The sequence below is a fragment of the Accipiter gentilis genome, chromosome 29 (assembly GCF_929443795.1).
Source record: "Accipiter gentilis chromosome 29, bAccGen1.1, whole genome shotgun sequence".
NCBI lineage: Eukaryota > Metazoa > Chordata > Aves > Accipitriformes > Accipitridae > Astur > Astur gentilis.
Genome location: NC_064908.1, coordinates 3,450,516 through 3,476,822, shown reverse-complemented (window position 1 = coordinate 3,476,822; position 26,307 = coordinate 3,450,516). Strand labels below are relative to the sequence as shown.

At 43.2% G+C, this 26,307-nt stretch overlaps 1 protein-coding gene across 1 annotated transcript; it reads left to right on the top strand.

Annotated features, from left to right (window-relative positions):
• Nucleotides 1-143: 143 nt before the first annotated feature.
• On the top strand, nucleotides 144-25,581 carry MDM4 (MDM4 regulator of p53). The gene is made up of 11 exons (XM_049831700.1): nucleotides 144-290; nucleotides 6,842-6,948; nucleotides 9,585-9,659; nucleotides 11,055-11,188; nucleotides 11,649-11,698; nucleotides 14,577-14,638; nucleotides 15,401-15,497; nucleotides 16,883-17,043; nucleotides 17,603-17,737; nucleotides 18,477-18,557; nucleotides 20,405-25,581. The coding sequence occupies exons 2-11, from the start codon at nucleotides 6,874-6,876 to the stop codon at nucleotides 20,957-20,959; spliced, it is 1,425 nt and encodes a 474-aa protein (XP_049687657.1). The 5' UTR covers nucleotides 144-290; nucleotides 6,842-6,873; the 3' UTR covers nucleotides 20,960-25,581.
• Nucleotides 25,582-26,307: the final 726 nt, after the last annotated feature.

The following is a 26,307-nucleotide window of genomic DNA, read 5'->3' as shown; positions in this document are numbered from 1 at the left end:
AGGGGGTTGGGGGGGGGACATGCGCTCCGTCTGACAGCTCGGTCCTCCACCGGTAGAGTGCGTGTGCGCTCCCCGCGCGGGGATTCCGTCCTCTCTAGGGAGAGCTTCCGGGGCGCTCTATGGTACAGCCCCGCCGGCCCGGTCGCCCCCGCGGAAGCGTCCCGGCAGCCATGTTGCCTACGAGGGGAAGTGGCGGCCTGGAGCCCCGCTAAGATGGTGGAGAGGAGTCCTCGGGGGGTGTAGGGGTCCCCCCGCCCCCTCGACCCCCGGCCCATGGAGCAGCTATAAAGGTGAGCCCGCCGCGGGAAGCCGGAGCTCGGGGTCGTAGCGCTCCGGTGCCGAGCAGGCCGGACCGGGGGAAGCGGGGAGGGCGGCGGGGACCGGGGTGAAGGCGGCTGAGGAGGCAAGAGCGAGGTGCGGTGGGGGATCCGGAGGTGCCCGGGGGCGCAGGTTCGGCAGAAAGCTGCCCGTCCTCGCCCCCCGGCTGGGCCCGCGGTGGCGGCGGGGAAGGGGCCTGGGGGAAGCGGGAGCCTCGCAGCCGGCTTGTGACACCGAGGGGCTGCGGGTGTGGGTTTACAGCCAGAGGAGCGGTGGCTGGGTCCTGCCTTGAAAGCGTTTCTGCTTGAAAGCTACCTTCGTGGGCAGAAAAAAAAAAGCCCCCACCCATAAAAATCAAGTGTCAAACGCGAGATGCAGACCTTCCCGTTTGACTGAAGAAGTCGTGTGTCAGTAGTGTCATCCCGCTGCCTGCAGCAGTGCTGGGCACAGTTCGCTTAGTTGTGTTGGGAGCACAGCGAAGTGTCCGTCTTAGTGAAGTCGTGGCCTGAGAGCTGTCATTCAGAAACATGCTTCCAAACTTTAAGTATTACTCTTAAGTCTGTTTCCTGCTGAACGCTTTTTACGGACATCTTACCGTTGTCTGACAGCTTATGGTTTGCAGTTGCTGGTGCTTATACCATCTGTTCCAGTAATAAAAGGAGATGCAACAAGTGTTTCTGCATTATTGCATATTTTCCAGAGCACACTTTTTGCTTTCTAATCTTTTGCATACCTAGTGGTTATGTGCAGCATTGATAACTTTGGCAGCATTTGGAGTAAAATTTTCAGAGCAATGTGATATGACCTGACAACAGCAGAGCTGACTGGGACTGTTTGTTGCCATGTGTCATCTTTCACACCATGATTTTAACCTTAAATGCTGCTGTGCTTTTCCAGGGCAAAACACTGCCAGAGGCTGTGCAGCTTAACAGTTGGAAGTAGCTGCTCTGCTAAGTCCAATATTAACAACAAGGAAGTATTTTCAGGGAGGGATTAATAACTCAAAGATCAGATGTGTAATGTTTCTCACTTATTAACCAGATGGACTTTAAAAGATGATCCCTAGTTTCTAGGCTAATCAATCAGTTCTGACACATCCTGCCTGGGGTAGTGCAGAATTTAGAGATGTAACGCTCACTGGGTTTAAAAGAGCTGAAATAAACCCACAACTATTCAAGACGTAAATGTGACAGAAGGAGAGTTTGATAGATGCAAGTTATGAACTTTTAGAGAAGATAACAAGTGAGATTGAAAGGGCCACTGAAATATGAACACAGTGCTGTTATAAGAACTTGGACTTGTTTCTGCTCTGGTTATCTGTTCATTTAATGCTCTCCGGCAGCACCAAACTACTGTGCTGCCAGCGTAGGTGGCCCTGCTCTAAGCAGGGCAGTGTCGACTGTTTCTGCCAGGTAGGTCAGGTGCCAAGCAGCACCCTGCATTCCATGTATTGCTAGGAGACTGCACAGGAAACGTGCTGATCAAAAAGGGTTAAAATTCATAACCCTAGTGCCTGCTTCTTCAGAATTGTACTGTGGACTTTGTGTGGCAAACAAACATTTAATAGGACTTTGAGTGAATGCCTATATATTTAGCAACTGTTAGGAGTAGAGCAAAAGCACCTACATGTTCAGCAATATGCAGACTCATAAGTGAAACATCACGCAGCTAGTCCTGCTGAAGATGTGATTAAAATAAGGGCTTTTCTCATTTTTCACTGCTGCAAAAAATAGTTGATTATTAGATTCAGTTTGACTCATAAGTTCTAAAGTACTTGGCTCAATGCTAAAAAGAAAGAAACTGTTCTGTGGCAGGAACAGTCATCATGGTCACTTCAGGGTATTATATAACCTTTACCTGGTGAAGCAGCTTGTTTTCATGATCTAACTACTTCTTGCTCCATGGTTGAATGCATTAAAATAGTGACATTGATTTGACATTCCTTTAAGGAGGTATCTGCTGTTGGGAAAAGCGACCCCGAGAAAAGCCCAATTTCATCTGTTAAACTAGAGGTAAATGGAAACAAGGGTGTGCATGGTGGGGTGGAAGTGCTGCCCCATTCTGGACATCACCAGCAACAAATCCTGTCAGCAGCAGCTGATGTGGGGAGATTTGCAGAGCAATTTGCCAGTGTGCCTTTTTTAATTGCAACGATCAGCATTGTTTTTCCTCCTGCTTAATGTGTTTAGCAATAAAGAAAGCATTGCATAACATTTGTATTTGTTAACTACTAACATTTATCAAAGGTTGGCTAATTTTGGTGTGTTATTGGCAGACCTTTGGGGAGCAGCACACAGTTCACAGCATCATGTCAGCAACAAAACTCATGTCAGGTGAATTTCCGAATTAAAATGTTTTTTTTGTATTAGGAGATCTGGATTTTACTCCAGCGCAGTTGCCAAAAAGGAGCTCTTTAAATTCAGTGTTTCAGCTAAATATTAAAAATCGTAGCCCTGCCTTTTGTTGCCATCAGTAATACATTAAAGGACTTTTCCTTAGTGAAATTGGGCTTTTCTCTGGATCCTTTTCCTGGCAGATGATATTTTTCCTGATTGAATGCCAATTCAGTATCAAAGCAATAAATTAGAGCACTTACCTAAGCACAGGACAGCAAAAAATGAAGTCAAGCAGTCTATAAAGTGTGAAATCTGTTAAATCATGTAATTCACAGCCCGGTTTTCTCTCCTCCAGCTGCCACTTCCCAGCCAGAAGCCCCCAAATAACCAGCCAACACTTGCAAGGTCTCATGGAGTAACATTGTGACAAGGCACCACTTGTTGGGAGGTGGCAGGGGAAGGGCAACTTTGCTGTTTCCTTGGCTGTCATTGTGCAGCTCTCAAAGGACATGTATGAACTTGTTGGGAACTCAGTGATGTGATCAGGTGAAAGGCATGGCCCAGAGAAAGGTAGAAGCACTGTGACAGAAGTGATGGAGATAAGGATGTAGTAAGGCATGGTGTGCAGGGAGGAGTAATGTTGCTGTCACAGGCCAGGTGAGATGGGTGGGCAGAAGGACTTGCAGGCATGAAAACTCAAAGGGACTCACACTGATAGGGACAAACCTAATTAGCTCCGACTCAGTTGTCAGATTAGTGCTTGTTTAAAGCCTCCCCTCCAGGGCTGCTCTCTGCATGATACTGCAAGCTTGTTTTCAGTAGCAATTTTGCTTTATTTGAAAGCATGAAAAAGGATGATGCTGACTGAGGACAAGACTTAAATGTCAGACCTTAACCCACTGTTGAAGCGAGCCATTATAGAGTCCACAGATACACCGAACAGTAATGTCTAGTTTACACTCCCTGCTGTGTTTTCACTTTGCACAGAAGCTAGAAACTGTATTCTCTCCTTAAAAGACTTTAAAACAAAACAAAAAAAAAAAACCCCAAAAACTTAAATTAGAACTTTAACTTCCACTTTTTAGACACTGCTTTCAAGAAAAGTCTGTGCATCCTATGCTTGCACTCTCTTCTGGGTCTGTTAAGATCTTTTGTCTCAAGCCTTTCCTTCTGCAAGCATCAAAAGCTGTGGTCTAGTGTGGTTTTGATCTCCTAAGAGAAGGAACTTTTACTCACAAAACAGACAGACGACTTGTTCTTGTAGTGTGTCTGACCATATAAAGTGTTCAAGTGGAAAAAATGGTTAGTTCATGACTCCTTTGTGATTCATTGTTTCCTCCGAGTCATTACTCTGGTCCAGTGTCATTTTCTTACATATGTAGCTCTAAAGCTAGAGAGGGGATCAGCAGTAAGTTCACTGGTGCTTCGTTCAGTTGGCTGCAAATTAGTTTAGACACTTCCAGGGTTGTGAGGTAAACTATTTTTCATAAAATAGGTGGGAAAAATAGACTTGCAGGGGAAAGTTAAATAGGGCACACTGAGCAAGAAGCTTCTTAGTTCTCTAGGAATTTCTACCATTTGTGTTTCTGGCCAGCCTGCGTACAGAGGGTGGTAATATAAGTGAGATTTTCTGTCTTGGCAGGACAGTGACTGGTGGCTGCCTCCATAAATCTTGTGGGTATCTGCAGCCTAGACATGTTTTAGAGCCTGCATGCTTGGGAAGACAGCATTCAGTAATCCCAAGATTAATTTATGATTAAAGGGAGTATTACTAAGAATCAAGCTTACTAAAAATACAATTTATCTGTAAAGTCTGGAAGCAAGGCACTAACTTGCTGGCATTTCTCTAATAAGCTCAGTATTGAAACAGTTAAAGTGATCTATTTAGTTGATTGTCTTAACCCAGGGGTAGCAGAGTCCCTTTCCAGGAATGCAGGGTGGAGAAGAAAACCACTGCTGTCTCTCATTTTGGCCGTTTTTCACACCACCTCCAGCTCTTATCAGAAGCTGATGTGTTTAGTAACTCCCTGTCCTGACTAAATGAGTTGGAGGCAGGAGCGGTTTTTGAAAGAGCGACTCAGAGCCCAGAGCATCAGCAGGACCCGGAGCCCAGCCAGGCGTGGCAGAGCTCCTGGGGAGGCTTCACTTGGACACCCTCCGGGGCTGCTGGAGTTGCTCTCCTGCACAAGGACCCGCAGACTCTCCTTGGCAGGAGCAGAGGCACTGCCTGGGAAACTGGGGTGGCAGCGACCGGCCCATCCTAGTGATACTCCTTGTATCAGCGAAGTTCAAGGTTGGTAAGTTTACCTGCAGCTAGTACAAAGTACAGCTCAGCTTGTAAAGCGTAAAGGGTCCTGTGGGTAGTTTGTGTTGCAATGCGCTTGGCACTATCAGTTAGAAACCTTAGTTAAAATTTAAGATGCTGATAACATGGAAGTGATTTTAGCTGTTAAAAGTCACTTTTTTGAGTTACTACCTAGATCTGGTCACTATCAATCTTATTTACCAAACTTGAACATTTTATGTGCTTTAATCAAGCTTTCCTAAATATTTAGAGATGTGTTTGATCTTTGGAAATTATTTTATTCCTGAAAGTGCCTTAGTTCTTATAGCGTTACATTTCTCTGAAGGATCAGAAGCCTCTAACAAAGTTATTTTAAGTCCCTTTTAATAGGTGGGGAAGGGGAGGGATAGGGGTTTAATGGTTACCAGTGGTCTGCAACTTGAATTGGTGCTAAAGCTCAGATTGGTCATTGCTGCGGTTTCTGCACTGTCTGCAAGATAGATAGATGTTCAGCCTGTTTTGTCTACATCTAGAATGTTTGGTTACATTCCTCAGGCATAAGTCTGGTTATTTTGCTAGTATTCACTTTTTAACATAGCTAATCATACTGGCTCACATTCTGTATAACTGATGCAGTAATAACAAATCATTTACTATATCTGGAAAATTCTGTGAAAGAATTTAGCTACTGCTTTGAAAGTTTTCAGCTTCACTTTTTAAAATCTAATTAAACTACTGCATGGGTTAAAAGTTGACACTTCTTCCAGATTCCACACAGTAAAAACTTTCCCAAAGCTGCATGTATGTAGGCAAATTCAGGGGCCAGTCTTTTTAGCTCATCTCATGCTCTAGCCTTAAGGTTAGCAAAATGGCAGTTGCAGGGCTTGTTTCTGTATTGCCTGCAGAAGTGCAACCAGATTCACATTGAAATGGAGATTTCATTGTAACTAGGTCCAGGGACACACAAGAGTTTTACAGGTATGTTGGTCTGAGCTTCAGCGCTGAGACTAAGAGCTCAAGACTTAAGTTCCTTCTCCAGCAGGGTCAAGTTACTTTTTTTCAGTGGCTAGTTAGTTTACACCATCCGTTCTCTTTAAATATAAAGAGGATTCCAAACCTGTTGTGTGAGGTAGTTTAAACTGGATTGTGCTGTGAACATGAGTCATTACAGACCATTCTGCATATGAAGCTGTGCTCTTTGGGTGGATACTGAAACTGATAGGGCTTGACAAATTCACATAGCTGCAGGACTTCCCCTTTTGTTCCTTTCCAGGAAAGGATCATTTCACCTGCTCACCCAGTAATGCTGTTAAAACTGTTAATTTATAGCCTGCATCTAGTCATTTGGGATGAAGGCTGCAGCAGCTGTAGCAGGTTTTCAGCTTGGAGAAGCAGGTGGGGAATGTGTTAATCTTTGCCATCAGCACCAACTACTCCTTTTGGGCAATCGGGGGTGGGGGTTGCTGTCTTGTGGAGATTTCCATTGTGGTTAATTGTGACTCAGCTTCTATTTCCCCACCTCTGACTCAAGAACTTCACCCGGTTAAAAGTTTGCCAGTGGCCTGATGGAGACTGGCAGTTCCCTTGAGCTGGCAGGTCCCCAAGTTCCTCACCATGTTCTGCCATTCTTAGAGACGGGCAGAGTCAACGCATCCTCAGTGCCACAGCAGATCTGTCCCAGTTCTCACATGGTCGGTTGTCAGGCAGTGCACAGCTGGATGCAGCTTGGGTAGGACAGAGCAGGTGAGGGGCACTAACATTAACATTATACAGCAGTCATTTAAGATACACATGCAGGGCTAATTTTAAACACTGGTTTCCTGAAGCTTCTAAGAAGTGGAAGTGGTTAAACTCAAGACCAGGTTTCTAAGCTTAACTGGTACATGAACCTTCTCATTTATAGGTTTGTGCTAGAAACAGCTAATCACTGCCACAATGACATCTTCAAGCTCTGCCCAGCATCCAGCAGCTGAGAATGCCTGCAGAGTCACACTTGGACAAGTTAACCAGGTAATTATCTCTCCCACTTACCTTCTCTGCTTTCTCCTCACTAAAGCAGTGATTTCTTCCATCAAATCAAAGCTCTCCAAGTACAGGTAAGAAAGAAGAATTTAGCCTAATGGAGTAGGGCTTTTATCCTGAGTTGTGTTAACTTTCACTAACAGATCAATTATTTATGAACATTTTAAAGGGGGAGGAGGGGGAAAAAAAAACAGTTAAACACTGCCATACAAGAAATTGTACAATACATATTTTTGTGCTAGGCATGTGCTTGAAGTATTCCACATACAGTGTTCTTCCTAGTGGTGGACTCTGAGACAGTTGTATCAGAGCTTTGTAACCCTGTATGCTGAACTTTGTCTAGTCAGTAATGCATCACCATGTCCTTTTTTGGAGTCAGCTTAGGTAAGTATTGAACATCTAGTACTCCCATTATCGACTATTTCTAGAGTGTCCCTGGAACAAAAGGTAGTTGTAAGCTGTGAGCCAAAGCCAACATGGCATGTGTGTGATTTGAGTATGGCTCAATACTATGTTGACATCCAGTCAGAGAAGAGACATTTGCAAACAAGAACAGTAGAAATCTGATCTAAAAATCGGAAACGTTTCTCCAAGACAATTTCCAGAGCAAATTCATTCTCCACAATATGAGGGGATGTGGCAGAAGTGGAAATAAGCTGATGGGAAGATGAAAGCACCTCCCATTTGAGGCTTAATTTAGAAGCTTTGAAATGTAGCCAAGTCCTGTGCAGAACTGATGTATATGCTTATTTATTCAATTGACTTTGCATGAAAAAAATAAGTAAATAGGCTCTGATATTAGCAGCAAAATATTGATTGTCAACACTCAGTGTCCTAGGCAGCATGGGATAAACACTTCCATTTTGGCTGAACTGTAGTAGCTAAGGGCCCATTTTAAAATGATCAAGCTAACTAGGTTGCTTCTTTAATCAGAAAGAGATGTACAAGAAGTTACTTCAAATCCATTTGAGAGTGGTCATTAGAGAAATGAATGCATGCAAACACATAATGCCATCTTATTAAAAATCATGTGCTGATACAAGCACTTATTTGAGTAGTGCTGAGCTTCTTCCTAGTGAAAAAGCTGTTCTTGGGAAAGAGACTTGGGGCTGGACACAGGCTGTTCTGTTTGAGCTTGAAAATGCATTTAACAAACATCATAATGAGCAAACAGGCAGACCAGACAGATTCACAGAGGAGATGAATTTTTTTACAATATTAGAAAATAGTGAAACAAATCCCTTGCCAAAATGCTGTCTGGTAGCTGAGTTGACAAATTACATTCATGACAAATGACCAAAACCTGCTCTCCTTACCCTGTGCAGGAAAATGGTGCTGCAGCTCAGACAGTCTCTTGAGGAAACATTGCAAGGCTGCAAGCAGGCTCTACTTCTTGAAAAAGGAAGGGGATAGTTCAATTGCATTTATATAGGCAGAAAGCAGGGGTGGGTATGAGACACAGGTGAACCCACCTAACATTGATAGGTGGAGGCCTTTACTAGCTAGCACAGATTACATGCTTTGAGAGGACAAGCCTTGTCAAAGTGTAGAGGAAACAGCCCGAATATTGTGTGCTGAGCTGTACTAGCATCTGATAGATGAGAACAGAAGAAGAGACTGGGTGTGCGAACACATGCATTAGTATACAATATTGTACACAATTGTGTAGCATTCAGAGAACAGTGAAGGCTTTCTGACAGTTCATGTGGTGGCACTCCCCTAGGAATTGTTAAAATTCTTGTGGAATAGATGAAGTGGCAAAGTGGGGGAGAAGTAGCTATTTAAAACTTGCTGCTGTTTTATATAGCATCATCTGTCTCATCTGGTACTCAAAGCTGCTTGGGTGTGTGGGTGAAACCTAAAGGGGTTGTGGAGCAGTTCCATCGTTCCCAGGGTGCTTTATATTTTATATAATAAAGATTTTGGTTGATGACTAAGGTCCACAGAAAATACAGGTTCTGATCCTTGGTGTTAATTAACCACACCTTGTGTTTAATGCAGTCTTTTTATTGTGTGCCTGTTCATGGATCCTAATAAATATATACTCCCTAAGGTCTGTACAGAGCAGGCGGGATTTGTTCACTGCACTAATTGAGAAAATTCAGGCATGCTGCTCTTGAAGTGGCAATCTGAATGAACCATCATTACTCCTAAATATATGACTCAGTACATTTGGTTAGTCACTGCCTAGGACTCCATACCAAGGGTCTGAGTTTCCAATTTTCCATCACAGGATGAATGACATCAAAGTTAATGGGACAATGTGAGTGATTAAAGCTTTTAGAGCTGGCTGCCCACATTCCTTGGCTTTTTTTGTCTTGCATTTGAGTCAGAATGATTGTGCTGATTTCCAGTCCTTCGAACTTCTTTTTAGGCATTTGTCCGTGCAGATTACTTGTAAAAAAGAATACCAGCCTTCAGCAGGTTAGCCTGAGGCAAACCATGTATCCCCACGACCTCCAACTCATACCATGGTTATCAGCTCAGTGCTTGGCTTGGTGTGAGTCAACACGGGTTGACTTGGGCAACTTGATACGCAGGCGTACATGCCAGGGTGACATGCTTTCTCTCAGCAGGCGACTGCTTCTTGCCATTCAAACAAAACTCTGTGCTTTGTGTTTCAGGTGCGACCCAAACTGCCGCTTCTGAAGATTCTGCAGGCTGCAGGCGCCCAAGGTGAAACCTTCACACTGAAGGAGGTGGGCTCACTTTCTAGGCACTGAAACTATGCCTGTCCCTGGTTGTTTGGGAGATGGCTCTTTGTGGGGAAGGGGTGGGACTGGCTATGAATTTTTCTGTACTTTGAAACCCTGTCTGCCAAACAGGGATACCTGACCCTCAGGGCTGTTGTGATTTGATTGATCATAAATTGTCTTGAGAGCCCCTGGAAGAATTGGAATAGGAGTGTGAAATATTAAAGAAAATTATTTATCCTGGAAAATCAGGAATGTCTGTAGAGAAAGGAGAGATGCAATAGCCACATTCCTGAGAGAGTGTAGGAGATTCTGTTCAATTGTCTTGCTCTCTTCTCAGTGCATGAAAGCCTTAAAAATTGGATTCCTGTTGATATTTTTCTTTTAACTTTCCTTTGAAATGGCTTGTCAGCTAAACCTAAGAGACCCTGTGAATTCATTTATTTTAAGATTAAAATGCAATATGTGTACAAGATTAAAAAAATGACACTGACTGTGATTTACAAGAGTATCCTGTCTGCAAAGAATTAAATGCAGTGGTTTTTCATTATGAATGTGTCAAATATTCCTGCAGAGCCCTGTGACTTATTTTAAACACTTATGCATTTAAATAACTTATTTAGCTTCTAAAAATTTTTGCAAAAACAAATTGAATGGTTTAAATGGGGATAGTTGGGTATTAAATGCAGGTTACTTGTATAGATCAACATTTTAACTCGGCTAAGTCAGTTTTTTCTGCAGCAAATGGACTACTGTTAGCAACTTTTTGGTGACCCTATCATTCAAGAGGGTCACTTTGGTGGGTAATGGGAGGTGAAACCAGCCTATACTTGCACTCTGGATTCCTCACTGTAGCTGGCAGTGTCCCCTAGCTCTTGGAGGATGTTTCCTCCCCGTCCTTCTTTGTGATACTAATGCACTTACTTGTGCATCTTGCAAACTGTGTCCTGAGGGACAGCACTGTTTATTCTTTTAATTGGGGATACCTTCTGCCTCCTCCACACCTATTTTCTTCTCTTCTTTACTCTGAGTTGAATAGCAGCAGTCTCCATCTGCAGCTCTCAGTGAGGGACACTGCCCAGATAAAGGTGTTATCACCCATGTCGTGTTTTATTTTAACATGGGGTAGCAGAGTGACTGCTCTTTGTCCATCTTCAACTCAGTTTTCTTTCTTGTCAAGGGTTAATAGTTAAAAACCTTACAGCAATATGGTAAAGCATAACTCTCCATTGGTTGGGAGGCATGGACGAATTGCAGATATGCATAAAAAGCAGGTACTATTTGACTCACACTATGTAGGGTATCAGGAGGCAAGTATCATAAACTAAAGCAAATTTCCAGGGCCTTTGGTGGTTTGGTTTCAGTTGCTGATATGGCTAACGGTATATCATGTATCCACAGGTTATGCATTACCTGGGACAGTATATAATGGTAAGGCAGCTATATGACAAAAGACAGCAGCACATGGTCTATTGTGGAGGAGATCAGCTGGGAGAACTGCTGGGACTAGAAAGCTTCTCTGTAAAAGATCCAAGGTAGGAAAAAGTCTCCTTTAACATCTGTTGTATTATAGAAGTTGCTGAGACAGGAGACTTGGTGTCACTGTTTCTGTTCACTGTTCCATACACCTCTGTGAATAGCAAGTGCCCTGCTCAGTGGCTTGTTGGTAATGCATTTGCTGTGTTTGAGTTGAACTCATTTGTTCTGAAGAGCCAGTTCTGAATGGTCCAGGCAGTGAGCTACTTGAGGTAACATCTTTTCCCCTTTTTATTTCTGCATCTTCTCAGGCCCTTGGTCTCACACTTAAGCAAAAATCTGCATCCTTCAGTTAAGTTCTGAGCTAGACTTCTCTGTAGCAAGCATTTAGGAGTGGCAAAAAAACCCCACTGCAGTTTCCAGTGTCTGGCTAATAAAAGAGAATTTCTGTCCCTGGTTTAAAAGGGTAATGCTGTTTGGTTTTGTGAGTATACTCAGCTGTCATCTTCTTTCCCACAGCCCAGTCTATGACATGTTGAAACGGAACCTGACTTCTGCTGCAATGGCAGGTAGGTTTGTTACAGTATGGGCAAGTATATTCAATATAGTGTTGATATAACTTGGGTAAGTAATGATATTCAGAAAAGAGAAATGTTTCTGAAGTTGGAACAAACTGCTAATGAAGGCTTTGACAAGACAATCTCTTTGAGTATGTGTCTCTTCTGTGTGTCCATCATCAGTAGCTGTGATATGAAATCAGTTGAGTAACGTGGCTGCCTATAACCAATGGCCAAACCTCAGAGCAGCAGACACGCTCTGTTTGGAATCACGCTGACAGAGCTAAATACTATAGATGTACAAATCAACGTGGCTGAAGTATCCCATCCAAATTGTTATTGATTTCTCAGTCTTTTCTTGATTTCATAGCATGCTGTGATTTCTCACTCTCACCTCATTTTATACTTTCATAGTCTTGAGACTGAATATAAGAGTGCTGGAAACCCAGCCTACTTCTGCAAGCCAAAGAGGTCTGGACTTGAATTGAACACTTGAACCTTTAAAGGTCACTGTTACTTTCCCAGCTTATAAGAGAAATCAAATTCATCTACGTCAAAAGTCTTTCAGACATAAATAAAAATTCATTCTTAAATTAATCTCAGCTGATGGCTTCCTTGCAGCCAGTTCCCATTGTATGGCTGCTAATCTCCATTTGAAAAAAAACTTCTGATGAAACTACAAGTGTGTAAATGATGAGGGAGCTGCACCCGGAGAGTTGTGGAGTCTTGTGCTGCACTTCCTGGGGTCTCTAAGCAGATAATACGGACTTAGTCTATTTTTGCACACATGCATAAAAGCTTGTGCAAATTTAGAAACTGAGAAAACATGGCCCTAAACTGCTTAATCCTCTACTTTGAGCCATGTACTGGTGCCTCTGAGGTCCCGCTCCTTTCTCTATTTATGTAGAAGAAACTTCCTAAGTGGACTGTTGTCTAAACACGTTACCCACAGAATAACTGTGTGAGTGCTGTTTCCCTTGCTGGAGATGCCCTGGCCTCTTCTCTATAGGCAGTGTATGTGGAGAGCAAAGGATCCCAGCGAAACACTCTCTGCTCTGCTGCCCTGTCCCCTTCTACTTGGTGTGTGCATGTGGCTGGGTGCATGTGGCTGGGTGTGTGTGTGTATGGTCCGGTCATGGTGTAACTATTTTTAAACCTGCCAAAGGAAATACTGTTCCTTTAGGGAGATGATCACTGAGTTATACCACCGTGTCTGCTTGTGTATGTGTGTGACTATAAAACGAAACAAGCTTGGCAGACCAGACCTTTGACAAATACATAGGAAGGATGGCTCTAGGTATTGTTCATAGCAAGAGAGGAATAACTAGAAGTGCCATAGGTCTTAAAGAGGTCTTCATGTTTCATGTTTTGTAATAGCTGCTTGTATTCATTAGCCAAATCAGTGCTTATCAGCACATCATTTTGCAGATTATCTCAGCCACTTCTTTTAAGTACACTTGTAGAAAGAAAAGTGACTGCAGTATATCTTGATAATAAAGACTAAGCTCTTACATAATGCTCTTTATCAGATGGTGTCCTTGTTTGGCTAGCTTTCACGCCAAGTGTGACCCTTACGAGGCGTGTTTAGGAATACCTCACTTTAAGGGCATTTTGTATAGTATAAGTTGGCTTCAAAAAAGGAAGCTTTCCAATAAGTGGAGTGCCTTTCACACAGTGTTTAAGGCTAGTTTGCATTATTTATAAAGTGTTAGAAGGGTAAGTCTTCACCTCTTCTAATGCCCCTGCAGAGGCAAAGCAATTATGGATGAGCCAATTGGCTTCTGTTTTCCTTCAAGTATTAAATAGTCAGTGACTGCAGAAGCTGTAGGGTGGTGGCAGGGAAGAAAGGAAAGCTGAACTAATGCATGGAAGGCAAAGAATATGAGATAGAGCCATGACATTTTGTGGTCCTGTTTTGGTCCATTTTATGGACCACTTTGTGGTCCACTTCTCTGTCTATAAGCAGCAATTTTCAGTGTCTTAATATCGGTGCCATGATTCATGGTGTGAATCGGACTATTCATGTCTGCCTGGCATTCAGCAGGGAAGTTCTTTGCTAAATTGAAAGCAGAGCAAGCAGGAGCCATACTTGCATCTTTTTTTCTCTAGCAAGTGATTCTGTTTAAAGGGTAGACTTCCTGAGTGCAGCTCTGCTATTATATAGAAAGATTTCTCTTAATTTGATTGTTCTTGCTACTTAGGTTGGCCTTTTTAATTAACTCTTGGGGCCAGCATAATCATCTGGATTAAACTGTGTTATGGATGTGTACACAGTTACCCAGGAAAGAGCTTGCTGTGCATGGAATTTCCCCTTCTTTAGTCTAGTCATTGTTCTTCATGCCCACACCCTTTAAGAAAGGTGTTTTTCCTATCTCCACCTAATGAAAGAGATGGTGTCCTCAGGTATTTATGAAAATCTTACTCTTCTCTGTTCACCTTCAGCATGGATCTGATGCAGCCTTCAAGTGAGAGTCCTCACGCTCTGCTATTGCTCTGGGTTTCTGCCTCCATGATGACCTCTTCTGTAAAGGACCTAGAGCTTGCGATGACAGGACAGCCTGTAGGAAAAAGAGTAGTTTTTCACATTGGAAAGAAGGTTCTTACACGCTGTGAGGTTTCATCAAGCTTCATCTCCAAGGAGGCACAGACTCTGTATTCCATAAGCAAACGCTTCCATGTGTACCTAGCAAAGCCTAGGGAATACTGGAGTAATGCCTCTGCCTGTAGGAAACAGCCAGCTCTCTTAAGGAAGAAAGGGCTCTGTTTCTCTTAAAGGGTTACTTAGAAGTCTGCCAAGCCTGGCTCGTTGGTTGCTTGCTGAAGACCCTCTGTGTTGTGAGAATGGTTATTACCAGGGAAGGTTTTTTCTTTTGTTTTACCTGCCATCTAGATGCTGCACAGAATCTCGCAAAGGAACAGAGCGTCGATAAGCCAAGCCAAGACCAGCTGAAGGTAAACCCACTGCCTGGTGGTTTCTTTTGTTGTACAGAGTGCCCCTTCTCTGTACCTGTGCATGGTGGACTGCCAGAACTTTGTGCTGCTTGGCTGCCAGGTCCTCACCTTCCTGAAAAGTTCTTGGAGTCCACAGAGCAGGGACAGAGTGACCCTTCTCTGTTCTCTTCATAACAGAGTACCAGTCTCTGAGCGCGTTTCTCTGGGGTGTAGCACTTCTAGTCCTCAGTTCCTCCAGCGTGCTCTGTATTTTCATGTCTTTCCCCCCTCTCTCCCATACCCTCTCTGAGTAGGAATTGCCAAATAATTAAGCTTTCTAAAATGTGTGAACAAGTTTTGTGTTTAGTAGGATTGTTTTCAGAAGCTTTCAGGCAGAATCTGAAACCTAGGAAAAATCTTTGCACATTCAGACTTGTTTCCAGGTATAATTTGGGGGTTAAGGTAGTCTGATCTGGGAGGTGTCTGTTCACATTGGGGCCAGAGAGTCACAAAGATCACAGTATTACTGCATTAAAGATGGCAACTTTTGGACTTTTGCCAATTTTAAGATTTTTCCTGGGTTACAAGTGTATCGTTTGTGCTCATTACAGATTCATTAGCCTTCTTAAAGGGTTAATAGTGTGTAGTTTTTGTTCAGAAACTTTTATTTCTCTTCATAACTTTTTGGTCTTGTACTGCAGCTGGTGACTTGGAATGGAAGTGCTACATCCCCTTGTCCCTATAAGCTCTGATGGACTAACATCTGTTTTTTCCTTCATGCAGTTTAGCCAGCAAGAAGGTTCTGACACTGGCATCATGGAGGGTGAAAACAATGCTTCTGCTTTGTCTACCTCGGAGCAAAAATGTGAGAATTATGAAGGTGAGTGCCAGCTTTTCTGCAGTAACTCAATGTGTACAAGCTCTTCTGCTCCTTCTCTAGTGTGACACATTGAGCTCTGCATCAGCAAAATGCTGGAGGAGGGTGTTGGGAGACTAATAAAAACGTGTTGTGGAATATAATCTTTAAAAATCATCGTTTTATGCTAAAGATTGAGAGAACTGCAAATGTTCGCCAAAGGTATTTTATGATAGACGTGTTTTCTAGCTTGGATATTTGGTCTCATAAATAAACAAACACTTTGAATAAAATGGCAGGTTAAGCTCCAAAAGCACATCTATCACTAAACAATACCATGAAAAATCTTACAGACCTTGCTGAAGGGTATTTTAAATGCTGAAATTACACTTTGTATCTATTTATCTTCCCAAGGGACTCTCTCCTCTGATTATATAGAACACAGCCTGAGCCGTCTGCAGTCATTACCTGCAAACCAATCAGGGAACTGAATAACAACGGAATTTTTTTTCTATCAGCTTAAGTGTAATACAGCTCCTTCATATTTAGACATTTCCTTTGTTTTAATGTCTGGGGATTTCTTGCTGGTTCACTCATATGGATTTCTGATGTTATGGAAGCAATTTTCCTGTTTTTCTACTTTCTATTCTCACGTCGTTCTCATATCAAGGAACCTAATTTGTAAAACCAAATCTTCTCCGCAAGTGTGGGTATTTCCAGATCAAATGAGAGTGGTAGATATTTTCCTGGCTGCATGTACAAAAGAGGTAGAAACAGTCCTTGTGCGTGCCTTTGAAACTTTTGGCACTGAAGAGAGATAGATTCAAGGTTATCTTGAAATTCAGACTGCTGAGTTTAGGGTCATAGACTAAACTACACGGGCTAAAAAGAAGGCTGAAGCATGGGGTTATGGAGAATGGATTCTTACCTGCCTGCTTCCTATTTTGAGCCTGGTTTCAGAATTCAGGAGCTCCCATCACTGGAAATTTGAACTAAATTCAAACCAGTTCTTTCTGCATCTTAAGTCACTTAAGAAATCTACTCAGTGTTGACTTGGTTAGAGCTCTGAAATAAGTGTTCATGTTTCTGTATAGAGTCTTAAAAGTAAGGTAAAGCTAAAGAGAACCCGTCCTGTTATAGAGACACTGGGAACACTGGGATGTTCCTCTGTCCTCTGATGACTGTGCAGTGACTATTTTGTCAGGTTCACTTGGGTAGATTTATGAGTACAGATGTGTGGCAGATCTAACATCCCAGTATGCTCATACAAACCCCAAAGCTCTTAGCAGTAACTGGCTGTAAGAAGGAGCAAGAAAGATTTCTAAAATTGGATGGGGCCAAATTTTTCTCTGCTAGTCTCTTAAATAATGTAGGTGTGGCATGACTTAGATTCTACTTGGCTCTTACAGACAAAGACTTAATAGAAAACCTCTCTAAAAGCAAGAAGCCTAAACTGGACCTAGTGTTTGAGGAATGGGATGTAGCTGGTCTTCCATGGTGGTTTTTAGGCAACCTCAGAAGCAATTACAAGTCCAGAAGTAATGGATCAACAGATATTCAGACTAACCAGGTGTGTAGACGTTTTAAATAGGTGCACTGTATTCTCTTCCTCTCCTCTTTTGGGTTCCAAGTAAATAAAATATTCTTGTTCTTTCCCCTTCCCACTCCAGGATTTTCAGCCTCTCCCTTGTGTGTTCCTGTCCCAGCCTTTCACATCAGGTGGTTGGTTACCTTTAGTGTTCTTAAATAAACTAGGCACTCTCTGAAGGCTGTGTTCAGCCATTGGAGGTCCTTCTGTACTCCAGAGCATTGGTTGCATTTCAGGAGTTGCCCCTCTTCTGGGTTGAAAGTTGTTACGCGGTGCAGATGGCTGTAGTGTGGTGGCCAGCTGCTGTATGGCCGGCTAGCAAGGGGAGTGAGCATAGTGCTGCTTGCAAAAAGGGGTGTCTGTGAGAGTAGTGAGCTACCCCTTTCTCTCCCAGGGGTGACTGGAGAAGCTGCCCAGGGCTGAGCAGGCTGTTAGTGAGGAAGAGGGGAAAGGCATTTGCTGTGGTGATGGCTGCGGTGCTGGTACTCCTGCTGCTGGTAACCTGAGCTCTAAGTGGTCTCTCCTGTTTCTTTTCCAACAGGACATAGACACTGCCGTTGTTTCAGATACTACTGATGACTTGTGGTTCCTCAACGAGTGCCCGTCGGATCAGAGCAGTGCTGCAGTCAAGCTGGAAACGGTTGACTGCGAGGAAGTGAAAGAAGGTGGCAAAAAGGTACCTCTTCAAACAGCCACAGTGCGTGTGTTCCACAGGTTGGCCTTGTTTAATTGATCTCACGGTGCTGTGCTGATTTCGGAGGAGCTAGATCTATAACCATCCAGAGTTTAAACTGTGTTTAGAAAAGGCTGTCATGATTCCACATATGGGGTGATGGCTTTCCTGTGTGGTCAGCTACTTGGGTTTTGGTTTCAATACGTGTACTTTCAATAGTTTAAAATTAATTAAAACTCTAGCAGCAACTTTACTATACCTGCAAGACTAACAAATGAAAAGACTTGAAGAGGAGAATCTTAGTTTATGTTGTGTTAGCATTCAGTGTAAGATAGGCTGGCCTGAGTCTGCTAGCTGAGGTGCTAGTGAGATTGGTCACGGGTAACTAATCAAATGAGTGTTAAAAGGATTGAGTTCATGACTTCTTCCATGGAAATTAGCAGGATCACTCAGGTGTGTGTATGTTTGTATTTGTATGATTCTTGCGTGCATCAGAGAGAGGTATGAGTTGACCAGCAGCAAATACAACTTACAGCAAGTACAACTTACTTTACAAGTAGCCCAGCAACAGTTATCAACGTTCTGGAATAGATAACTGTACATAAAATGGCTTTTCATTCACTTATAGAAATGACATAATTATCATGGCAATTATATAGTCAGTTTAGTTTTGGTGTACAGTGCCAGGCACGTCATAAGTAGAGTTTATTGCGCCCTCTAACAAGATTTCCACTCTTTCCAGGTGACTGAGGATGCATGTTTGCATGACTTTGAGGATTCTCAATGCTTAAGTGATGACACAGATACAGAAGCTGCTTCTGAGGTAGGCATCCTTTAGGTCAGCGTTCCTTGCTTGGAGTGTGCTCCATCCTAGCTATAGTTGGAAAAACTCGTCCTACAGCTGCTACTGGTTGTGGTAGGAGAAACTGATTCTTGTATGGGTTTCAAAGGCCAAAAAAAGCAAAAAATCAAGCCAAAAAGGCTTTTTTGTAACCTGTGTGAAGAAATTTAGAGAAATTGGCTCGACCTGGTCTGGTTTGTTTTGGATAGGACTCTGTTAAATTCTAAACTGGATGGGCATTGAGCACTGGCAACCCCTGAATGCTCTGACCTACCCAGTCCAAAGACACCAAGTGTCTCTCCCACCACAGAGCAGTTCTGGAACTTATGTAATTTCAGCCACTTTTTGTGGCAATGTGGGGGAATTTATATGTGCTCTAGCTAAGAGGGTTTTTTTGACTAGGAGATTAGGCTCCTTGTTTCCACATTATTCGTCCCTTTTGTACCAGGGTAGTGTGTCAGCATGGGCAGCTGCTGGCTTTTTACTCATGATGCAACTTGTCCCTTCACACACCCAGGAAGTGAATGAAGATGAGGCCCTCAGTTTCCAGCATGGTCAGTCTTAATGCTATATGAAGTTAGTATTAACAATATCCATGCATGTTTTAATTAGGTTAATTCTGATGTCCTCTGAAAGGAAATCTGGAGTATAGTGCTTGGCAGAGATTCAGAAATCTAAAGCAGGCACTTTGTTATCACCAAAGTGAAGTGTGCATACTCAAAAAAAGCTTGTAGGCTGGAAGGAAGGAAGGAAGGACAGATTTTAATGCTTAAGAGATCTGCATCTGTAGAATGCACAGGGGTAGTGGAAATTTCTGTGTCAAGATCAGGGTTCCACTGAGTCTTTGGTGTCCAGGCCAGCTCTGAAGCTGTCACTTGTTTTGTGGTAGTCTCTGGGATGAGAGGAGTATCCACTTCTCAACTTGCTCCATTTTTCTGAGATACTTGTATGGCCTTTGTCAGGAGGAGAGCCTGCGTACCTACTGCTGTAATGTCTTTGTCCTTGCAGTGACTCTCTAAGGACAGACCACAGCTCTTCACCTGTTTAAATAAAAAAAAAAAAACAAGATGGAAAGAGAGAATAAGCAGTAATTACTGGGTTGTCACCCCTGCCCACTACCCCATTCCTCTTCCAAATTCCCTCATGATAGATACTGAGGGACATCAAATTTGTGTTCTTTCATCTGTGCTTCTTTTCCTCCCAGTCCTGCCTTTTGAGGTTTTTTTGTAAGTCAGCAAAAGTGTATCATGATCCTCTTTGCAGCTGATGGCACCAAAATTTTTTTGCATCATTTTCTAGGCTGTGCATGCTTGACAAATTAGGATGTCCCTGTCACTGGACAGCTGAATTATAGTTCTGAACTTTGGCAGCTCTTGCCCTTGCTATGTGGGGTAATCAAGTAAGCTGCTATTAGTTGTGCAGATTCAACAGATGCTAAGTGATTAGTGAGTCTGGGAAATATATTCCTGACTGATTGCAGGAGCTCTACCCTTGAATTTAGAGTGAGATACTGAAAAATTCAATAAACCGCACAGCTTGAGAACATTGTATTCTTCCAGAGTGCTGAAGGCTGGAAGGAAGGAAGGACAGATTTTAATGCTTAAGAGATCTGCATCTGTAAGAATGCACAGGGGTAGTCAAATTCTCTTTAGGCTTTCTGAGGTGCTGATGATCAAACTAGCAATCATGCATTCGCAAGCTTATACTTGGTAATAAATGTCCTTTTTTGATGAAGCTTCTTTGCTGCTTTTCCCTATGTAGTGGAAACAAGTTGTACGCAAGAATACACTAACTTGCTGCTGTTTTTGTCTGCCTCAATCATTCCTCAGGACTGCTGGCAATGCACCAAATGCAAGAAATTTAACTCTCCAGGCAAACGGTACTGTTACCGCTGCTGGGCCTTACGGAAAGACTGGTACTCAGATTGTCCCAAACTGGCTCATTCTCTTTCTCTGTCCAACATCGATGCTATGCAGAACAAAAATGATGATGAAGGGGTAGATGTCCCAGACTGCCGAAGGACTATTTCTGCTCCAGTTGGCCAACCCAAAGACCTGTACACAGTAGAAAACAAATCACGTGTAGATCCCTGCAGCTCTATTGAGTCTTTGGATTTGGCACGAGAGTGTGAAAGCAAGGAGTCTCTGTTGCATTTCACTGAGCATAAAAAGGAGGAAGAAATACAGTCCTTAGAGAGTATAAAAAAATTACTGAATCCTTGCTTCTTATGCCATCACAGACCACGGGATGGGAATATTGTCCATGGAAGGACTGCTCACCTTGTGGCCTGTTTCAAGTGTGCAAAGATGCTGAAGAAAAAGAGATCACCTTGCCCAGTGTGCAGGAAAGAGATTGAGATGGTGATCAGGATCTTTATGGGGTAGTTGTGCCAGTTCAGGCCTTCTCCACCAAAAGATAGCACACGGGTTTTTTTGCACTCACACAAACCCTAACTTCAGAGCTCAGCCAGTGAATACCAAAGAATTTAGATTCAATCTGACCAAGAATACTGAGGAATCCTCTGCATTGAATGAAGCATCATCCACTTTTCGATGTCCATTTAAATTAAAGCCCCTAGGGAACAGGGAGTGACTGGCACATTGGTATCAATGCCCCAGCTTTAAAATTGTCTAAATCTTCTAATTTCAGCTCAGTGGTGTCACTAGGATTTTCTGTTCTGACAACTGGTCCTTGAAGAAAATGAGTTTTGGAAAGAGTTATATTTTGGCTGTTGGAGCATTGTTCTCCAGTAAGTCAAACCCTGTGCAATGCCTTTTAAGGGGGAGTCTGCATCTGAGATACATATATGCAGTGATGGGAAAGGAGGTGGGAGGGAAGGGTAGACCAAGGTGTTTGCAATTTAGATAAGCCATTTCTCCAAGGATCAGTTTGCCTGAGGGCAGTGAGAAGTAAATAACCTGGTTTCTGATTTTTTTTTTTGTTTGTTTGTTTAACATAGGTTTGTTAGATAAAGTGAAGGTCCTCTTGCTGCCAGACTTGGAATAAGTCCTCCCAAACGTTTAATCTGTAGCTATCTCAGGTCACATGGCAAAAGAATACGGAGTTATACTTTGCTTTGTTATTGGAGCTTTTAATTTTTAGTGATTCTTCTTTTCATTTAAATACAGTTCTATGTCCTCTTGCATAGCTCTGTTGAAGCCTGTCCAATGTTAGCTCAGAATCTGGTCTGCCAGCTGGATTAAATTATAACAGCTCTGTGCATGTTTTGGGACGTTCTCATAGCTCTGTGCTTACAGCACCATTGCAGCTTCTACCTGCCTCATTTCATCAGGCCAGTCTAGATAGAAGATGCTCATTTTAGAGTGCAATGTGGCTTTAACAACAGGATATGGGCCATTGAGGGAAAAAAAAAATAATTCCTGTAAAGCACCAGTTGCAGCTGGTTCGTCTATGGGCTGTGCTTGATGTTAGTTTTTTTAATTTTTCTCCACTGATTTTCTTTCCCTGTCATTTCACGCTTCAGATCTGTTTGCAGCATTTACGTTGTCCTTCAGAGCTATGCATGGTTGCTCTATGGGCTGTTAAAAAACAACTCAGCTAGAACTTGCAGTTTGAAAATATCTAGCCCTTTTCTGAGATTATATCCTAGAGTATGCTCAGATCTTCCTCAGCCTTCCTGTTCTGCAGGGCTTTGGAGGGCCTGCATCATGCAGCAGTAGCTATAGTGCCTTCACCTTTCAGGTATACAGGCATCTGAAGTCAGTACAGCGTGTAGAATAAACCCGGTTTTGTCATCTTCTCTATAATTCCCTCTCTAATCTAGGAAGTACATCTGAAGACAAAAACAAAGAAGATAGTGCTCATACCTTGGTGCTTCTCTAGGCTGTTTCCACCTTGTTTTCCACACTCCTTGTGCTGGTCCAGCTACAGCAGGTCAGGCATGCAGTGGAAGGCGCCAGAACCTGCCCAGTAGAAGGTCCCAGCAAACTGCGATGTCAAAGTTGTTGTTTCTCTGCAAAGATATCAGAGTAGGTGCTATATGCAGTCTCTGCCTACCACTGCCAAAAGACAGGTCCACTTTATATTTTGCATAGTATTGTGATTATTTCTGTGTTGGCTATTATTTAGACTATTGTTGTTGGCTGTTATTTCCAGTTGTATTTGAAAAATCGGAGGATAACCGTCTGGTGTTTTGGTGCACTATCTAGAAGTCCATGGGAATCAATCCACATGGAGAAGCTGACTTACTGCTCCCTTAACTGAAGGGCTGTTAAATTGCTGGTGATGCACTTTAATCATGCTAAGATCAGCAGCGTTACCGCCTGGAATCACTGAAGGGAGTTCCTGCCAGGTAGTTTCTTCCCTTTTCAGGTAGTTTCTTTCCTTTTAAGGGTCTTGGGCTCAGCAGGGTGCGTTGTGGCACTTTGTGGCACTTCTGAATACTGTGAATTCCCCCTCATCCCGATTGCTTCTGAGAACTAAATGTTTTGCTAAAAAGCAGTTTTACTGAATTGCTCAGATCTGGCCGCACTGAAAAGCATGTAATCTGTGTTGACCAAAAAAAAAGTCAGGAGAGTTTAAGTTTCAGTAATGGGGTTGAATATTGCTACTAAAATCCTACTGAGATCTGTATGCAGCTTCCATTATTAAATGAAAATTGTTGTCAGTGTGGCAGTTTGTGATAAAAAGCAAATCTGCAGGATAACTTTCAGTGTAACTATCTTTGTATCTGTGAATTCTTGTTCAGTATAACCATAGTGTTTACACACGCATTTGTCAAGTTCTTAATTCTTTTTAGCAGAAATAGTTAGTGGACATAAGGTATCACAATGTTACAGTTGATTTTCCTTCCCACAGAAGTATAAGCTATTGCAGTGCAAGCACGGTTTGTGTAGCTGTAACTGCCCAGTTGTGGCTGAGGCTTGGGGGGGGGAAGGGGAGTTCTCGTGCAGGACAAGGCAAGAAGAATGTTTTATTGCTTTAACTTAAGTCTAAGTCTAAAGAAGTAGCAATTTACCAAGAACTGCTCTTCTGACACTTTGTAGAAGTGCAGACTTGAGGTATGGGTTGAAGAACTAGCTCAAAGCACTCAGCTACAATACTTAACGTTGCAGTGCAGATGAGATATTGGCCAGGCGGTGTTATTACTTTCCTCTTCTACAGATGTGGCAGTTAGTGTGGAGTCCTAATTCAGAAACCCATTTTTTGGAGGAGCTAAGCATTTACCTGAGATGGGTATGAACTCAGGTTCTCTGAATACGTTATTGGTGTCTCATAGTGGATGACAGCTTCTCTCTTACAGTGGTTTTACTATGAAGTGCAATATGAGGGAAGAGGTCCTTGGTAATCTTTAGCAGTCGTTGCTGCACGTCTGTTAGAGGAAGTGTTGAGTGCAGCTGTCTTTCGATGCCCAGACTAAAAAAGTTTATCTGTTTCACTGCTTTTTTCCTTCGATGACGTTGGTTGCTGTTCCGCAGGAACCTGCTAAAGTCTCAAAGGCACAAGTGTACCTGTAGGTCAGGTTTCATTAGTAGATCCTTCTGCTTTTCTGCCAGAAGTTTTGGCACTAGTTATCCCCAGAGCCAGCAGATTTCTTACTTTAGTGGGTATTTAAATACTGTATAGTGCCGTTCAGCACATTGTAGTGCTCTGCAGTGTGAAACCATACGTATATGTAAACTCTCTGTACTGGCAGCCAGAGGTACAGACATTGCATTTACTCCTGAAAGTCTTTCCAGTTTAAGTGCCTCTTCTCAGTTATTCTCAGTGACTCTGTTTACTGACACACACAGCACATCAGCCTTTTCTTCAGCTCTATCTTCAAAAATCTCAGCGTCCCTCCTCTGCCGAGATGTATTATCGAGCCAATTTAGCCTAAACAAAGCCGCTACATGAATTACAAAGATCCTTTGGAGCACCTCCCCAGAGTGCTTATTTCTTCTGAACGGTGGGTGTTGCCAAAGACAGCTATGAACTTTCTGCCTGTGCTACGTATTTATTACGGTGCGTGACTGTGATGGAAACCATAATGCAGCTTGCCAGGGTCTGCTCCATCCTTCTGTGTCCAACATAGATTGTATCTGATACTGAGAAGCTGTCCTTGCAGAGAAAAAAGTGGCTGTTGGACAAATGGAAGTGGAAATGGAGTGGAAACTGAGCGTCTCAAAACCCATCAGGGTAGCTTCCTTTTGCCTGCTCACACTCTGCCTGTTCTGAGCTTCATCTTCCAGTCCTGGAAGAAAAAACAAAATGGTCTCACTAGAGGCCTTCAGTGACGTCTGACCATTTTGGAAGATAACATGATTAAGTGATTGAAGGAAGAGCCAGGGCACTGGTCTCCATTCTGTCTGTCCATAACCTGAGCAAGGAACCTGTGCATGCTCTTCGGCCACCTGTACATTGGCAAGCAGCATCAGGATCCTTGAAAAGGCGATACTGTGAGGCCATTCTATCAAGAGCAAGAATGAGACCCCCAAATGATATGGGGGTGATAAACTCTGTTTGGAACAGCTCTGGAAGCACAGGTAACCTTTGGACAGCAGCTTTTCTGCTCTGGAAATCTTCTTCAGTTATCTGTCCACAGTGACAGGAATTTCCCTTTGAAAACAGGTGAGACTCTGCTTGCAACTGCACGGTAGTTTTTGCCCAGCAGAACAGTCAGCTGCCACTAGCTGGGTTACACATCCCATCAACTTGCTCTCTGCACCTTATTATGATTAATACAGGCAGCTGTTGTGATTGCAGTCCTGTTTTTCTGTGCTATTTTACCCTGGTAATGTGCACTTGCTGCTCACACATCTGTGGGGATGTCCCATGCCTGCTGTGCTGAGCAGGTGCTTCAAGAAGATGCAGCCCACTGAACTCGGCAGTTATCTTCAGAATCTCCGACTCCTAGAAGGCATAATCACATCTGAGGATCAGTCTGAGAAGATACTTGAAGAAGGCAGGAATGTGTACCTCTGGCAAAGATAAAGACTTGCTGTTCTGGAAAGAGTGATTTCCTGCTGGATCTCCCCAGCACCCTTCCCTGCAGCCTGTTGTTCCCGATATATTTTTCTTGTTTAGAAAAACTCCATGTCTCAACATACACCCACACAGTCACTGCAGTAACAAGCAGGAGTGCTTGCTAAACAACATCTGTGTGTTTGCACTATTTAAAAAAAAGGCACGTATCGCAAAACTGATGACCTGTTTTTGTGTCCTGCGCATAATGAATTTAATTAAATTGAGCGCGTTCTATGATAACGTAGGTTTATTTTTTCATTTGTACTGCGTTTCGGGGAAAACCTTTTAAGTAAAGGCCTGTTACCAGCTAAGCAGCCTGTGATCTTCCTCTGTGTCTGTTTCCAGGGCGGGAGAGACCTCCCATCCCTCCCAGGATGGGTCTGCCTGGCAGTTGGGAGGGGAGGCTGTAGCATGAATGTATGCATTTGCAAAAGCCAGCAGGAATAGCAGCAGGGGAACAGCTTAGGCTTCATCTCCTGAGCCAGCTTGAAAAAGTACTTGCTGTGTTGTTTTTAAGCTGGTTCCCCAGTTCCTTTGTTACCAACAGCTGTAGCCACTCCAGGTTCCTAGGAGGTACAACCACCACATCATTTGCTTGTGGTAGGGTCAGGAGGTTACTTAGCCCTTCTCCAGCTGTTTTTAATGCTGTTTGTTTTGCATTTGGGATGGAAGCAGCCCTGGCAAAGGCAGCATACAGCCCCTGCACCCCAGCGTGTGGAGCTCCCCGGGCAGGCGGCTCACTAGAGGGCACCCGCCGGCTGTGCAT